Source organism: Mercenaria mercenaria, chromosome 6 (genome assembly GCF_021730395.1).
Source record: "Mercenaria mercenaria strain notata chromosome 6, MADL_Memer_1, whole genome shotgun sequence".
Lineage (NCBI taxonomy): Eukaryota > Metazoa > Mollusca > Bivalvia > Venerida > Veneridae > Mercenaria > Mercenaria mercenaria.
The window spans coordinates 20,781,825-20,794,588 of NC_069366.1; the positions used below are offsets into that span (position 1 = coordinate 20,781,825).

Below are 12,764 nucleotides of genomic sequence, written 5' to 3' on the forward strand. Positions count from 1 at the left end.
TAAATATGCAGGACAGAATTTCAGTCTTAAGTAAATGTTATTACGTTATAAAAAGTATCATATCTGTACCCTTTTCAAAATATAATGTTATAACATTATAAAAAGTATCATATTTGTACCTTTTTCAAAATATAATGTCTACATATTAATACAATAGTTTCCTGAATATGAGCAGTATCAATATGTTTTAGTCTCATAAAAATATATCATTGTTATATGCTTGCTGACACATAACTCGTGTCATGGAACATTTAATAGTATATGTTTATGTGATAGTTCATATATGCACAATTTAATAAAATACTTTTCACTTTTTGTTTGTTTCCACATAAATTTCTCTTTTCATATAGTCGGTATAGCACTTAGAACTATTTTCACATGTAGGTATATTAAATAGTTTAATAGGTTAATACAAAATACACAGTTCATGTCATGATCAGTTCATGTTCTGATTTACACAGTTAGTATCTTCCAGAGCCAGAGGCATTCGCTCGGCGTTCTGGCCAGGGTGCACTTAACCACCATCCAAAATTTTTGTACTGTACTTGTTGTACAATGTCAAAGTGGTTCTTGTAGAATATCTTCCCATTCCTGAACCAAGCAGACTTCACAAGATCTGGTTTTTTGTATTTAACTGACTGGAATGCTTGGTAATTTTGGGATGTCATGTCATCCATAATGGAAATTGCCTTCGGGAACAGTGGGCGATTTCTCATTATTTTGTCTTTGGTCAGCCTGGACATGAATTGGACAATAATAGGCCTAGGCCTATCACCTGACTTGGGCGGTTTGCCCGGCATCCGATGGCTAATACATATGTCCTCTCGTTTTAAGTTAATCCCTGGTATATGCGAGTTGATCTTCTTGATAACGATGTCGGTGGTCTGTTCCGCGTTTTCATGTACAAGTTCATCAGCTTTTTTATTTTCATCAGCAGACTTTTGCGCGGCTTTTGCATAAGTTGCATAAAGGTGATGACCTACCGTGTTCATTATTTGTTCGTTTTGTCGTCCTGTGTCTGCTATGTCTATGCACGTGTTTGTCTTTTTGTGCCAGTCCCGTGTATGTCCATGTGCTTTCGGTTACGCTTTGGGGAGGCTCCGCTTTTTTACACTGCTTTATCTGTCGGAGATTCATCCTTGTTCTTCTGTTTTTTTATTGACATGTGAGGGGCGCCATGAACAATTTCCTCAAAGGGAATAATTTGATAATTGACATATGCCCTAAATAGTGTTTCGGTGTTTCGATTACGGTTCAGTTGGTTTATTTTTTTTTATACCTTTTTCTGTGTTGTTGTTGTAACTGTTAAGCAGATGAGTGATGGGAAACTTCCTACTCGAGAAGAAGTCAAGCACTGCGTTTCCCCCACTTCCGGAACTAGACACTTGTTACTAAATTTAGTAACTTACTTTCCAGTAGGGAAGTACAGTCATCATTTTTACTTATTTCTTTCAAAAGGACTGGAGCATATTGGATTATAAGGATTATAAGAGTACAAGACTTGTAAAATATATATAAAGTTCACTATAACTCAAAAACAACACCCTTGACATGACAGTAAAATTTCCTTTATGTAAAATAATCTAAATATTTTATTTCCTGAACGCAAAACGGGAAATTTTCCCTATTACCAAAAAGAAGTAACAATTATATTAACTCACGTTTTATAAGTAAGGAACATGCTGAGCGTTTAAAAGATGAGGTTTGGTGTTACAAGTTCCCCAGAGTTGGTCAAATGAAGAAAAAAATTGAAAAGAAAACAATTAAGTTTAACGCTTCCTGCGCAGACTGAGGGTATTGTGTTTCTTCTAATGAACTAAGTGTTGAAACTGGCCACTCCACGGCGGTGCACTGCTGTTTTCTTTTTCGTGTATGATCGACCTTGCTTGTTACATCTGTCTTTTTAGCTCATCTGAACTAAGTTATTAGTATAAAAGGATGTTTTGGCGTCCTCTTCCGTCGTCAACACTGTTACTTAGACATATTTTCCTCCGATACCACTGGTCAAATTTTACAACATGGTTGAACCTCTCTATAAGGTTTGTTTAAATGATTCCGTTTTGTCCCTTTGAGGGCCCACCAGAGCTTAAAATAGAAGATAACTTTAACAGCGCAACAAGTAGGGTCACAATTCCAGAAACCCAAACATAGATAAAACCAACACAGTATTAATCTTAATCTATGATTTATTTTATTATGAGTGACAGTTTAACGTCCATGGTACTTGAGATTTTCAAAGTAAATGACAACAACCAACAATGAAGTGCCAAATTCACTTACCACGGGCAGCCTCCAAAAACACCATACAAAACAAAGTTTATCACCGCAGTCTGGTGATGAGATAAACACTAAATTATACAAAGTTCATCACTGTGCTTGTTTAGTTAAATCATGAAAAAAAACAGGAAAAAAACACTTATCACAAAGTGTTACTGAAAGTCTGTTGTACAGATAGTGCATACTTAATAAAATAACATAGATGTGTCTCTGAATTGACCGTGCCTGTCTTCTGCTAATGGACGGTAGGCCCACCGCCACAAAAGAGGAAGGGCAGAGGGAAATTACGTAGGCGAAAATTTCTCAGCGTTTGTTTTCAGCTTCGGGTTAAATTCCGTATGTACGCACTCAATCCGACGAGAGACTAAAATCGTGTAACACGTACCCGGCCCAAACAAATCGTCAGCTATTGTGTGCTGATAAATCGGGTTGTCGCTTTACATTGTACAAACCGTATGTAACAACCAGAGCCACTCAATGGATTTTCACAAAAAAATGGTAGCATTCTTGAATTAATTTACGAGTTTATTCAAATAGTTTGTTATTATTCATTTTGTTTCATATGTAATGTATATATTGTCTTAAAACAGAAAATGCGAATGCCCCACAATTAAGTATCAAAAGTATAAGTATTTGGTGATATACAAATACAAGTATAGCGGCGATTGAAAAGAACTGTGCGTTTTGCACAGTAGGGAAAATGGATTGAGATTGCCTTTGTTTGGCATTTTATAAAAGTTCTCCTCGTAAATAAAAGAGTTTGAAAATAGAAAAAAAATGCTCATTTAAATTAAACTGTTACAAAAAAAGTTGAATGACAAAATTCAGCACGTGATTAGCACGTATTTTGTATTTATCAGAAACTTTATACCGATTACGCTAGCCAGTCCTTTTACAAAATTACAAAATTACTCTGTAAGCCTAATAAATACCACTTTTTCGTACTTGTCAGTTCAAATATTTGATAAACTCGTCTAATGTTTAGGCTGAGAGAAATGTGACACCCTTGAAATAAAATCAATACCGACACAGCGTGGTTATATGGAAAGCCGTAGCTGTCTTATGTTGGGACATTTCATGTGTGGTGTTGACTTATCAAACCAAGTAAGTAAGAAAGACAAATTATGATATTATGTCCAAATAGTGTTTTATTATGTTAATTTGCCTCGTTATCGTGAAAGGATGACAGAGCTTTTATCATCACAAGATAAAATAGTTTTTAAACGTGATCTGGAGATAAGATCCCGATTTATCATGATAACAAGGTGTACCATTTACATTTCTACACATGATATAACGCACCGAAATGATATAATTTTCTTGCCTACCTAGCGGGGAAAGTATACCTTTGTCCGAGCTCGCGCCATGAAAAGATAGTCCTGTCTTTCCCTAGGGAAAAACCTTGTCAAACATAGCGTGCACTTAGGTGACATCTAACAGTACTGGTACTATTATGACGTCATAAACATATAAATAATGTCAGGAAATATCCTAATTGTTTTGTCTCCATGTCTATGATAGGCAAGAAAAATGATCTAACATGTCTGCTTGTGTAAGACAGCTCTTTCCCAACCCTTGGGATAGCTTGGATAAAAAACCTCGCTAACGAACGGTTTTCCATTCCACACTGTCCCTCGGGTAGGGAAAACCCCGTCTTACACAGGCAGGCATGTAAGATCAGAGGATCATCTAACGCTTTCACATGAAATTTCTTAAGACAGATGCGGCGTTCCATATGTTTTATACCATAGCTACACGTACTAAGTGCATTCATATCAGCGGTATACATGTATTATGTACGGAAGGAGTAGGAGTAAAATTAGCTATCAAATAATCTTGGGGATTTTGATACATGCTTATATACATGTGTTTAAATTTGGTGCAAAACAGCTTAAGGAGGAAGTTATTATTTTTCTAACACGGAAAGTTATGGTTACATTATGGATTCAAATAGTGAATCAATGAAATCACAGGCTGATTCTTCGGATATTATCTATGAATTTTCCTGCACTCCTTGTTCCGAAGATGGAAAAAATACTGAAGCCGAATACCAGTGTGTTGATTGCCGGACTTTTTTCTGCTCAAGGTGTTTACTATTCCATAACAGAGTATTTAAACTCCACACCATTCTCAACAAAGATTCTTTAGCGTCCTCTCACTGTCAACCGGATGCGACGTCTGCTTCCAAGTCCATCCTACAAGATGTGTGCTCAAAACATCCGGCGGAAATAATAAAGATGTACTGCGCACTTCATGACCTTGTGTGTTGTACTGTATGTATTGCTATGGATCACAGGTATTATTATATTACGACATTTTTGAAATGTAGGTTTATCAAAAATACGCTTAACGTAGTCATGTAAATCAACACTTGGGATGTATCGTTTTGTGCAAAACATAAACTTATCGTAAAACGCACTTTATCACATGTTGGTTTAAACATATTTTATTAGCGAGATAAGTTACAAAATACATATACAATCAACAAAATTCACAAAAACGCTTAGGATAGGATCGAAAGCCTAAGGCTTATATAGATCTTTTCCTGTATGAAACAGTTACACATTCAGGGTAGTATATGAGATTACTAACCTTTAGCCTGCTGGTGGCAATTGCTTTTGCCTTTGCGACCAGTGCAGACCAAGATCAGCCTGCACAAATTGAATGATGGACCAGTCCATTTTAGAAATTTAGCAGGCTAAGGGCTAATAGTCAATTTTTCATAAATGTCATGAAGTAATAACGATTATTATAACTGTAAAAAAGTGAAAACAATAAGTGTGAGACATAAAGACTTGACGAGAATGGGCAGATGGTTGATTTCAAGTATTATTCAAAACATTTAGAAGACTCAATGAACCTATAGACTAATTTAAATATTGTAGTGTTTGTATCATCTGTTAGGTAGGAATTGCCATAGAGTAATAAATCAGTAGTAATATCAATATCCGAAGCAACTGAATTTACACCATCCAGTAGAATATTTCTTTCATCAATGTAAAACGGACAAGAGAGAAAGTAATGAAAATTCGATTCCTCACTTCCGCATTGGCATTGCGGTGAATCCACAATATTTCTGGCAAATAGATGCGCATTCAATGCGCTACATTCGGTACGCAAGCGGGTATGGAGAATTTGAAGTTTTCTTGAACCAAGAAAGAAGTAAGAGGGGACTTGTGGTGGCTTATTTATATTACTTAGAAGGTTCTTGAATATATTCAAAGACGGGGCATTTCTTAATTCATCAGGTAATGAGTTCCAGGCTCTAATTGTAGACGGAAAGAAGGAGTTGTAAAACAAAGACGTTTTACTTGCTATGGTGGGGATACAGTCTGGATTACGTAAGTTATATCTGGGTTCACTAATTCTCGTAGGGATAAGAGAGTTTAGGTAGTCAGGGACAAGAGAATACTGAATTTTGTAAAACAATGTGAGTTTATGAATATAACGCCTATTTTCAAGCGTTTGCAAGCCTGTTTCATGATAAAGTTTTTCAAATGATACTAATCTGGTTGTACCTGTCACGATTCTTGCCGCTTCAGTCTGAATTTTGTCGAATTCTTGTTTTTCATATAAATAACAGTTATCAAATACAACATCACTGTATTCCAAAAGAGGTCTTATAAAAGAAAAGTAAATAGTTTCTAATGACTTTCTATCAAGTTTGAATTTGAGTGACCTAATAACATTTACTCTACCCCAAGCTTTGTCCAGGATATAATTAAAATGTGAACGCCATGTACAGGCATTAGAAAGAAAAATAGTCCTAAATGTTTATGTTCAGTTACTTCAGCAATTTGCTGATCTTTCATGACTGTTGGTGGATGAAATGGTTTGTTATTTTTGTCTAGATATTATCATAGAATTTGTCTTATGGGCATTAAAAGTAACTAGCCATGTTTCAGCCCACAATTCTATTTTCTGTAAATCACTATTAAGAATATTTGATGCATGAATAGGATCGTCCACTAATATCGACAGGCTGGTATCATCAGCAAAAAGTCTTATATTTGCTTGAATATCGCGCACAATGTCATTAATATAGATTAAAAATAGTAAGGGACCTAAAATAGAACCATGGGGAACTCCTGCTTCAATTTTGGCCGACCATGACGATTTAAATATGTCAACTGGTTAGTTGTAGAATCGCGAGGTAAGAATCCAGACTGGTACTCTGTAAGGATATTATTAACTACTAGATGGTTATCACATGTTGAACGTCGTCGGTGTAAAAGAAAACCATGCCTTTGTTTATCAAATAATCAAAGCATTTTTTGCTTTGTTGATTAATTTATCTAAGTTCAGAATTCAGATGCGCAGGACTTGAACTCCAGGGCGTTAGCCCAAGTGGTTAAATATCTTAGCATCTGAACGGTGAACCAGCCTGTGAAAAACTATAAGAAAGCCTTGATTGTTTTCATTCCTACATGCCCATTGAATTAGTTTGATAACAATTTTGCTGGACTTCATTTATGCCTAAGTGTGAAAAATATTAGAAAAAGTGGGCGCGGCAAGAGATGAGAAGAAATTAGTGCAAGGAATGAGAAGAAATAACGCCAAGGAGAAGGGCAGAAGTTGGCGTTTATAAATACTAAGAAGCAACATGTGGTAAAAGATATAAGTGTATATAGTAGTATTGTGCGAGCTCTTTTCATTCATGTGCAAATAGAATAAATAGAGAATATTACATAAATATGCGATTAGTAATGAACCGGGCTATTTGACGTAATAATTGATTTCGTAATGCTCCCTTATCGGCCCTTGCGTCAACCGTTAATTTATTTATCGTAGAATATACAGAGCTGGACTTTCTTCTTTGTTTAACTGGGAATCAGATTGAGCCATGTTAGAATTTAACATTACGCTAGTGTAATAATATTTTGACTTTGACTTCCATTTTTTACGTAGAAGATGTTGGTCGAATTGACTTTGCCTGTTAAAGCTTCAGATCCAGAGCGTCCTTTCTGGGTGTAGGAACAGACCAGCCAAGGTGGCAGACGAATACACACGCACATGCGCACGCACGCATGCACACACACACACGCGCGCGCGCGCACGCGCGTACGCACGAACGCACGCACACAAAGGTAGGCAGTAATTTACAGAAAGGACGTGCCGAATCTCGCTCTCGACAGTGAGATTAGGAAGAAAGAAAGTTCAATGTTTCAGCAGAAAAAAACTGTCATGTGACAAAAAGAACATACATTTGTGTCTTTCTACATTGAATGTAGCATAATCGTTGAAAAATATGATAAAATGCTCGACAGAGCCTCACATTTTATTATTCCATTCAACTCACGTAATGATATCAATATGAAAAGACATTTATGTAATATTCTCTATTTATTCTATTTGCACATAAATGAAAAGAGCTCGTACAATACTTTTATATACATAATTATTGGTTTGGTAGATTGATCTCGACTGTATAGTATAGCTATTATTGTCACCCTTTCACAACACTACTAAAACTACATAACCGACTGCTTTCAAACTCTGCACAAGTCTTTGCACCATTAGATAGTTGTAGACAGCCTCAGGGTGCAAACAATATTATTCCCCTTTTTAATGTAGAAATTTTCGGAAATATCTTGCATTTAAGGTTTTTTTGCGAAACTACTGCACTGAATACGTTTGGACTAAATACACTTATTTTAGCATGATTACGTGAACTCACAGGATCTCTTTCATAATTCTAGCTCGCATTATAGCTCATCTAATCGAAGGAGGGCTGTTACTTACCAAAGCACCAGCACCTCCGTTATATCATTCAAGATAAAGCTACATGGAAAGCTTCTCAATGTCATTATATCTTCACTATTGCCCGTATTATCATTAAATCTCTCTTAAGGACTGGCCTTGATAATGAGAATGCATCTTATTGTTAAGGGAACCTAGTACCCAAAAAGTTAAAACCACTGGTGTTAGATATTGTACTAATATTTGTTTGATTTTATGGCAAGTTTTTTCAGATCGCTATGTCTACTTAACTACTGTCCATTTAAACTAACTTATATCTTTTACCACATGTTGCTTCTTAGTACATGTATTTATAAAAGCCAGCTTCTGCCCTCTTCCTTGTCGTTGTTTCTTTTCATCTCTTGCCATATACCCAACTCCTTGCCCTAATTTTTTCTCATCCCTTGCCATGACCATTTTTCTCACATTTTTCACACTAATATTGTTTCTTAGTACACCTCTCAGTCACCACTCAAGTTCAACCCTTCCGACCATTACACCACTCCACCCACAATCATAACTAGATCATGATGGAAACTGGATTATTTAAGGTTAGAAATAAATCACTAGGTCAGATCAAAGAGAAATCTTGTTAATACTCTAGAGGCCACACTTCATAAAAGTTTATCAGAATATTTGAAAAAATATTTAAAACTGAATTGTGATATGTTTAACTAGGTCACTAGTTAAGATCATAGAAAAACCTTGTAAACATTCTAGAGGTAACATTTTCTCCTTGATATTCACAAAACATTGTCAGAGTGATTTTGCTTGTGAAATCTAGGTTAAGTTCAGTATTGGGTTACCTAGGGTTAAGACCAAGACCACTACATCAAACCATTAAACCACGGAAAAACCTTGTTATCACACTTGATGCCGTATTTTCTATCTAATCTTCATAAAACTTTATCAGAACGGGTTTTTTCTGTGCTAGCCAGAGCGCTGAAACTTGCCCTTTGGTGTTCATGGAATCTCAAATCATCGGTCAAGCAGTTTCTGAGAAAACCGGATAACGTGTAAACATCTCATAAAAATTCCAATTTAAAGTGAGAAATTAGTTCGGGAAAATATGAGCTGAGTATTAGTACAACTTGCCAGGTTGCCGGATACATGTGTGGAGTATAAAAACAACGGGGATATTACTCAGAAACACTGGGAAAGTAGTTTCTGAGAAATTTGCTTATATACTAATCATCTGCCCATTTTCTAAGTTAAAAGAGATATTATTTTGTAAATTAGAAGCAAGAGTATTTGAACCGTGAATGGTGAAAGTTGTACCCTTAAACTTGGAAAAGTATTCTCATGCACTGCTAGACCAAATGCTTTGTAAACATTACATAGTCTTTTGCTCCATGTAATATCCTCAAGGAACAGGTTTCTTAACTTGTGTTTCTTTCTAATATAGAGGTTTTGATGAGGTTTTTCGCGTTTTCATTAGCAAGTTCTCAGCAAATGTTGTAATGAATACTTCTAAAGTATTCACAAGAGTTTGGCATCCTGAACCCAAGTGCATAACTCTGACTCAAACTAACAAAAAAGTAAGCTGGTTTTATTTAGAAGGGCCAAAAAGACGAGCGCGCAGTCATAAGGCAGTTCTTTTTACATGAACTACTCAGACGATATTTGAATTTATTTTGTATACATTTGTTTTAGTTTTATTTTCAAGCTAGAGTGATGCTTATTTAAATCAACTTATATAAAAACTTCCCGAAGAAACAATACTATTGTCATAATTATATTGAAAAGCGACAAGACACTAGAAACATCCCGGTTGAACGGCAAACATCTTATCTTACTTATCCACTTGGCCACCACTTCCCTTTATACTTTGTATTCGGAAATATTTTCATTAGGGCTTTAGTCAATGGTACGCTTGTGTGACCACGACAAAAACAGTTCGAATAAGTATCGTTGTGCTGCAATACATCGTCATCAAGTAATACAATCTTAAAACATGTTTTTCCTGATATTTTGTGACTGTTTTTCTTTTGTATTGTAGATCTTGCAAAGGTGTACATTACATTCCTGACATTGCCAGTGAACTGAGTGAAAATGAGAACTCGACCGTTGCAGCAGCTTTAACAAAAGTTAGAAAAGAAATGAATTTTCTGAAATCTAACAAAGATAGCGAACGTTTGCAGGCAAGAGAGCAGCATGACGAAATTGTTACTCGTATTGAAAATATAACTGAACAAATAATCGAAAGAGCCCGGAAACTAGAAAAGAAATCAATTGACCAGGTTAATGCAATACACGAAAAAATTAATGGAGAAATAGATATTGATATAAAGTCACTTGACAATATGTTACGGAATGCTGACCAAACATTAGATGACATTGCAAATGTCAAGCAAGAAAATGAAGCACAATACTTTGTTAAAATTAAACAGGCCAAACAGCAATTAGTTGACGAAGAAAAGTGTCTGAAAACTATATCCGACAGAGCTGTCAAGCATATCGTTTACGAAATTGATGAAGACATTGAGACCTGTTTGGCTGAAAAAGAGTACTTTGGCAGTGTAAGTCTAGTAAATAAGCAGATGAAAGTTTCCTTTGAGGACAGCTATGCTGTTTCCGTATCTACAGACCAACGGGACTTTTATATGTTTGACATGTGTGAAGTAGAGCCAGATCAGCTTGTTATTACCGATTACAAAAATTGCAAACTTAAGCGTCTAAATAAAAGTCTTATTGTCACTGAATGTATAGATATCAACGGTCGGCCTTATGGTCTGTGTAAAACCGACCAGTCAGAACTGGCTGTAACTCTTACCTGGCATCAGAAAGTTCAGTTTGTAGATATTGGTTCAAAGCTCTCCCTTACACAATCTTACAGCGTTGGGCACTTCTGCAGGGGCATATGTCACATTGATGGGATAGTTTATGTTTGTTGTGACGGTTTGGATAGAGAAGAAGGACCTGGTCATGTTAGAGCTTTCGACGCATCGGGTTGTCTTGTGAAAATGATAAAAAATGATCAAAACAATCAAAAGTTGTTTTCGTTTCCACGTAGTATAGCAGAAAGTTTCGATGGATCAAAGATCTTTATAGCCGATAGCGAAAAGGGATTAATTACTATAGACAAAGAAGGCAAATGTTTAATGAGTGCTTCTGATCCAAGGTTAATATATCCACACAGTTTTTGCAGTGCAAATTATGGTCAGAAGTTTGTCTGTGGTAAACTCTCGAACAACATTTTTCTGCTTGACAAGGATGGTATTGTCATAAGGGAAATTCTGAAAGGCGGCAAAATAACGAAACCGATTGCGGTCTTTTACTTACGTTCTCAGAAACGCCTGCTTGTTACATGTTTTGAAAGTGACAAAATATTTGCTTTCCATCTTACGCCATAGTAGGCCTAACACTGTTCTTTTCTTTTCATAGTGTCATGATAAAGTTGCAACTCAGCATGTCAGTTTTAGTAAAACTTGAGAATTTATCAATCATTTTATGTTACCTCACATGAACTTCTTTGAATTTCAAAGTCTTTAAATTTGTAACAAGAAACCAAAACTTTGTGTAAATCTACAAAAGCATTAAGGATTTTACATATCTTATTTAACATAAAATTTAACATATCTTATTTAACATTAAGTACATACCTAATAAGGAATTGCAATGCTAAATCTTGAGTGCCTGTCATTTATCAAAGGATAGGCTATTTAAAAAAGAAAATGATTGAATCGACAAAGGGAGATTTTCAGTAGGCTAAGTCAAAGTGACTTAGTGTTGTGATTTTGCAATTGTTGATTAAAGATAAAAATGACTTAAGAAATAAAATATCCCAAACAGTTGAATAAAATCAGTTTAGACGTGAATGAATTAGAGGTCGCAGCCCGAGTGATACCTTAATAGATCTAGATCAAATAGATCTACGCATCTAAACGACAACCAATGATTTTATTCACGAACAAATCCCTGTTTGTAATATATTATTTCGATTCTAGATCCAACACGTTTTCATGGATTATTATCTACGTGCTTGACGATATCCATAAAATATTTGCCTGATTTCTGTAGATTTCTTTTCCAACGCGCCGCTATGCCGTCTAAAGCTATGACGTAATAATTATGACGTCAGAAAAAAATGAATTGTTGAATAATAACACAGAGATTCTAGCCTTCTTTGCTTAATATTAATTAATCTCATTTTATATCACTTTTGCTAGTGACGCATATACTATTGACAACAGTTTTTTTTTTCAACATTATAAAAATGTACCATGCTCATAGAGAATAACAGGCTACTGTCTTTTGATATCAATGTTATCAGGTTGAGGCTGATACGGGCTGGAAGGGGTGAGGGAACCGAACCCCTTCCGCCCATATCAGGCGAGACCTGATAACATTGATATCAAAAGACAGTAGCTTCAAGTCATAGCCTCTATGCCGTCTAAACAGCTGATCGCATGTATTGACATGCTGCCGTTTGACTGAGGCCCGACAGGGGTAGCCGAATTCAGAGCTCTATGTATAGATCTACATCACTAGTAGCTTGTTATTCTATTTATAATGAAACTCATATAAACTGCCTAGAAAAACATATGTCTTCATCTCTTATTTCGTAAAAATTGTCTTCTGAAGCAAAAAATTAAATTTATATTTTACGGATTTGAAAATTCAACCGCCCCTGAAACATCTGAACGAAACAAGACGGCAGCCATATTGAATTCAACTCCGACAATGTTTTTGACTTTCTGATATTTTTGTAAAAAAAAATAACAATGAAATAATTTCTTACCTGCGTA

At 35.6% G+C, this 12,764-nt stretch overlaps 1 protein-coding gene across 1 annotated transcript; it reads left to right on the top strand.

Moving 5' to 3' along the window:
* The first annotated feature begins 4,039 nt into the window (after positions 1-4,039).
* Positions 4,040-11,815, top strand: LOC123549464 (uncharacterized). Its single transcript, XM_045337587.2, has 2 exons — positions 4,040-4,573; positions 10,016-11,815. Exons 1-2 carry the CDS (start codon positions 4,218-4,220, stop codon positions 11,367-11,369), a joined length of 1,710 nt encoding a protein of 569 aa, XP_045193522.2. The 5' UTR covers positions 4,040-4,217; the 3' UTR covers positions 11,370-11,815.
* The last annotated feature ends 949 nt before the right edge of the window (positions 11,816-12,764 follow it).